This window comes from Salvelinus fontinalis, unplaced genomic scaffold, assembly GCF_029448725.1.
Source record: "Salvelinus fontinalis isolate EN_2023a unplaced genomic scaffold, ASM2944872v1 scaffold_0134, whole genome shotgun sequence".
Taxonomy (NCBI): Eukaryota; Metazoa; Chordata; class Actinopteri; order Salmoniformes; family Salmonidae; genus Salvelinus; species Salvelinus fontinalis.
Window position 1 is genome coordinate 172,653 of NW_026600343.1, and position 4,854 is coordinate 177,506.

Genomic DNA, 4,854 nt, shown 5'->3' on the forward strand with positions numbered 1-4,854 from the left:
AATTCTCCTCTATGTGTTTTCCCCTTGCTGCTAATAAGCTCTTATCAATCTAACTAAATGAATAGAGAACATCTGGTTATCTGACGGTCTATGCAGCAACTATTGTATTAGAGACAAGCTCTGGTTATTATATTTTACTAGACAAGTCAGTTAAGAACAAATTCTTATTTACAATAACAGCAGGTTAACTGCCTTGTTCAGGGGCAGAATGACAGATTTTTACCTTGTCAGCTCAGGGATTTGATCTAGCAACCTTTCGGTTACTGGCCCAACGCTCTAACCACAAGGCTACTTGCCACCCCAAGTCCTGCCAACTCAAAAACTGCACAATAAATGTGTAACCAAGGGTGGAACTAGCACATTTCTCTGAGAAAAGCTGCTTCAGTGCTACCAATCATCCAAAACACTTGAAACTCTTGTAAAATAATTTGCATTTATTTGATCAAATAGACTTTGAAAGGGTAAACATGCAGAAATTCCTCTTGTCAAAAGTCTTGCTGTTCCAAAAGTAGTTGTTCATGCAGCGTAACAGGTTACAGGTTCTTCTTGGTGAAGCATCTGAATGGCTTCATCATTGCTGAAAAGACCCTGACGATCAAGGATCGTTTTTTGATAGGCTGAGATATGGAGGGAGAAACCTCTCCAACTGGAGCTAGAAACACAAGAGAAATGGATGGGGTAAGAGAGAAAGAGAAATTGAGTGAGAGAGAGAAATACAGTATAATAACGTGAAAAATAACAGTGCTATGAGTTTGGTAGGCATACTCTATGTTTCTAACACACACCTAAACAAAACTACAAGCTATAGCAGAGCTCTAAAACATCCTTACCTATGCAATGTCCATCAGTAGAGGGAATCTCAGTCTGTTCCTGGACTGAATGGCAGTCCTTTTTGTTTCCTCTCTTGGAACGCTAACAGAGAAAGGTAAAGAAAATGGTACAGAGAAGAAATAAATAAATGGAACACTTCTGAATCCAAGGCAACAATTTAGTGATGAATAAAACATATTTATCACATGTATTTGTCTTATCATAGCCACATCAATAACATCAGCACCTAACTGGAACAACAACAACATGCTAACTCCCTGCTATACCTTGAAGTTGATCCTGAGTTTGGTCATTGAAAAGCAAAGGAAGCTCCTTCTTGCTTTCTGCTCAGCCCCCCTCTCTGTCTCAGCCTGGTCTGATGGGTTTGTTGCAGCAGAAGCTGGTCTTGACGCCTCCTTGCATCCCTGTACCAGCTGCTGGGTCAAGGACTTTACCAGGACTCTGTCAAATGCAGGGTCCTGGGAGGAAATAGCTGCTTGCAGGGTGTTATAAGAGCCAAACTCCTCCATGAGGTTTTTATGTACACCTCTGAACACCCTGTGGATGTGCAGCTTCTGGGAATATGCCTGTGTCCTGGAGAATCTGGATGCAGCACAGAACTCAGACAGGACTTGTCTGATGAGTTGCTGAGATGTTTCTGTCATGTCTGCTGCCTGTTGGGAGGGTCCATCTAGGGCTGAGGGTCTGATCTTCGATAGCAACCGTATCACCAGTATGGTGACCAAACACATGACATCATCTTTGCTGGAGTCCATCAAGTAGTGCAGTAGGAATGCAGTGGCACTGCTGATGTCCGGGGTGATTAAGAGCTCCCTCAGATGGCCAGAGCTGCTGGGGATGCACACCTCCTTCTCTTCAATGTCAATCCCATCTCCCTTTTGTACCAAAGAGGTTCCCTTGCTGGTGAAAGACGGAGTGGATGAACGAAAAGAGGCTTTAGCACTCGGTGGTCGGCTGCTGTCAGTCATTGGACTGTTACGATGCAGGGGTTCATCTGTGTGTGCCATCATCTTTGTCTTTAGGTCACCTGTAGAAATCTCTGGCATTTTAGAGTCCCTGATGTCGATGCAGGAGCTCCTGACTATGGGGCAGGTCAGATCAAAAGGCACTTCGTCAGGGATGGGAGTGCCAGGGAGGTTGAACTCTAACTCACACTCTGACCTACGACCCTTTGAGCTCAGTTGAGAACATTGAGTACTCACACTCAAGTCTTCATTGGGTGACTGGGAAATAGTATAGTCATCAAGCTCTGATAGGACACCATCAACAAACCAACAAGCCTCTAGGGAGTCATCAGATGAACTGACAACGTCCAAGGATTTACTCTCCACTTTTGATAACTCTGACTTGTAGATGGAAAAAACACTGCTAAGAACTTCTTGAGTACTGGTATCCAGATTGGAGAGACAGAGAGCTGGTATTGGTTGGCTCTCACTGGGAACTCTACTAAGTTTGGTGCTGGGTAACTGGACCTCAACAGTTGAAACAGTTGCCTTTTCCAGGGTGTCTGAATACTCCTGAAGAGAAGCGTCCTTAGCCACACCTTCTTCTCGAGCGGATAGAGTTAAAAGGTCCCTCAGCTTTGCTCGTATAAGGCCGTAGAGTGTGCGGGCTGGAGAGAAGGTTATCTTCTGTGAAGACCCTGTTTTGTGGTCATTTACAGGAACTGGCCAATCAACTGCTTCACATGTGCCTTCAAATGATGCTATCGTCTCCATGCCTCCCACAAATGCCTTAACAATCACTGTGGCAGTGGAGGTTACAGATGTCAGGGCTGTAGAGCTGGTATTCAGGGGTGCTTCAGTAAGGCTAGGAGCAGCACTAGAAGGCCTAGAGGAAGGAGCCATGCCAGAAGAGCTGCTGACTTTCCTTGTAAGGATGGTGCTCACCGCCTTGAGGGCTTTAGACTGAAAGTCGGGGCTAGAGAGGGTCTGAAGCTTTCTGGCCACCACACTGGTAGAGGATCCAGTCTCTTTGAGAAAGTGAGTGGTTCCTTCTTTCCCAGATGGACACTCAACATCAAGGTCACATTGAAGATTGGTCAGAAATGTAGACCCCAAGATTGTCTTCTTCTTGGCCAGATCCAAGAGGATGTCGAAGTCCTGTGCCATTTTGTCCATTGTGCCGACAATGGCATCCAGCACATCATCGGTCACAGGGTCCATGAGGGGCTCGATAAACCCTACCCACTCTGGCTCAGACGTTTTGCTCTGTAGCTCGGCCAGGATCTGCACCGAGGCTACCCGAATGACCTCCTTGCCTGCTGCTATGTCCTGACTGTCCATAGGGGGGCAACTCCCCGAGCTGGCCTGAATGGCCACTGGGAGGCCAGAGTTAAGCTGGTGTACTACCTCCCCCACGATAGCACAGCTCAACTCGGAGGAGCTGGAGGAGGTGGGGTTGGAGTGACCCTCAACCAGGGATATCAGGAGGCTCTCTTCCGTTACCCCAAAAAGAGCCTTCAGAGGCTCCTCCATGAGGGGAGCCTCTCTAGTTGCAGGCAAGCTCTGCAATGAGGTCTGGGACCTTGAAGATAAACACACAATCACCACTTATGCCATGCAAATGTGACCAACTGGTATCTTATCTGGGTCATTAGTGAGCCTGAAAACCAAATTAGAGCAATGATGGTTTACTTCTCATACCATCGTAGTTCTAGAAGCCTAAAGCCAACTGACACAATTTTTTGTCTGATTTTTATGTTTATACGACATCAGAATTTGACTAATTCTGAAAAGGCATGTACCTGATCTATTTATTCATAGATTACTTTATGGCTTACCCAGTTAAAAATTACTTTCACCTGGACCCACCCCCTCAGGGGCAACATTTCTGACCAGAACTTAAAACTACAAGGTATGAATTCCAAGTTAATAATTTATGATAAGTATGGGTCAGGTCTTGAAATGATTAAGTTGAAATATTGCTGTGAACATACCTCTTAGGCGACCAGCATGATGATGAGGTTCTGCGAGTGGATTTTTGGCGGCACCCTGCACTGCCATTCCTCCTCCTCTCCTTAGTCCAGTAGTTCATCTCACTGATCAGCAGCCTTTTCTCTCTCTCATCCAGACTGCCTAAGGAATCCTCAGACCCTGTCAGAGAGCACTGGGATTCTGGGGAGGTTGCCCCACTCCTCAGGTTCACCCCCATGATACGAGCTAGCGCTGGTAGGAGAATGCGGAGGGCTGTCTGGGTCACGACCTTAACAATCTTCAGACACAGCACGGAGAGCTGCTCGAATGTCAGCTATGACCAACAAACAGAGTAATGTTTTTGCCAATCAACCAATTCCATGACACCATTCCCTATATATATATATATATAGTGCACAACTTTTGACCAGAACCTTATGTGGAGAGACTTACGTTATTTTTCATGCCATGCTGAATCACTCTCCATTGGCTAGAGCAAAGAAAAGAAAGGAAACATATTTTAGCTGCACACTGGTGTTGAGTTAGTGGAGTCACTAGATAGCCATGTTAGGGATAATAAAAGTGTATTTAATAAGCTATTAGCAAGTACATGAGTCATTTTGTTCTTGATTTACAGCAAGAGTTAGGGGTGTGGTTACAGTGATGTTAGGGTTAGGTGTAGTGTTTAAAATCCCATTTGTGGTTAGAAGGTGCACTATGACTATATAAATTCAGATAAGTTGTATGTGAGGTTGGAAAAAGTCATGGGACTTGCTCATCAGTTAGACTCCTCAGGAAAGAGAGGAGGATTGGGGCACAGCATGTCCCAGTCTTGAGAGAAGGCATTAGAGTCCTCTGAGCCTCCTTCTCCAGCTGCTCAATGATAGATCCCCTTTCCCGGAAACCACACCCGGGTGTCTGAGAAGACTCTGGGAAACCACAAAGAGAAATCTAAAGTTGAATCTGAACTTTATTCCTAATTTCCTTCACCTTTAGTGATTTGATTGCACTGGACAGGTAAAAGCACATCTCTCTGCGGGCCTCCACTATATTGCTTTCACCTATATAGATACTATCTTCTCAGATCAGTGCTGATGAATTTGAACAC

General features: G+C 45.3%; 1 protein-coding gene across 1 annotated transcript; it reads right to left on the minus strand.

The window, feature by feature from the left end:
• Positions 1 to 416: 416 nt before the first annotated feature.
• On the minus strand, positions 417 to 4,333 carry LOC129843428 (uncharacterized). Its single transcript, XM_055912142.1, has 5 exons — positions 4,200 to 4,333; positions 3,770 to 4,080; positions 1,098 to 3,357; positions 831 to 912; positions 417 to 652 (listed from the first exon to the last, which is right to left on the minus strand). The coding sequence occupies exons 1-5, from the start codon at positions 4,209 to 4,211 to the stop codon at positions 534 to 536; spliced, it is 2,784 nt and encodes a 927-aa protein (XP_055768117.1). The 5' UTR covers positions 4,212 to 4,333; the 3' UTR covers positions 417 to 533.
• Between the last annotated feature and the right edge of the window lie 521 nt (positions 4,334 to 4,854).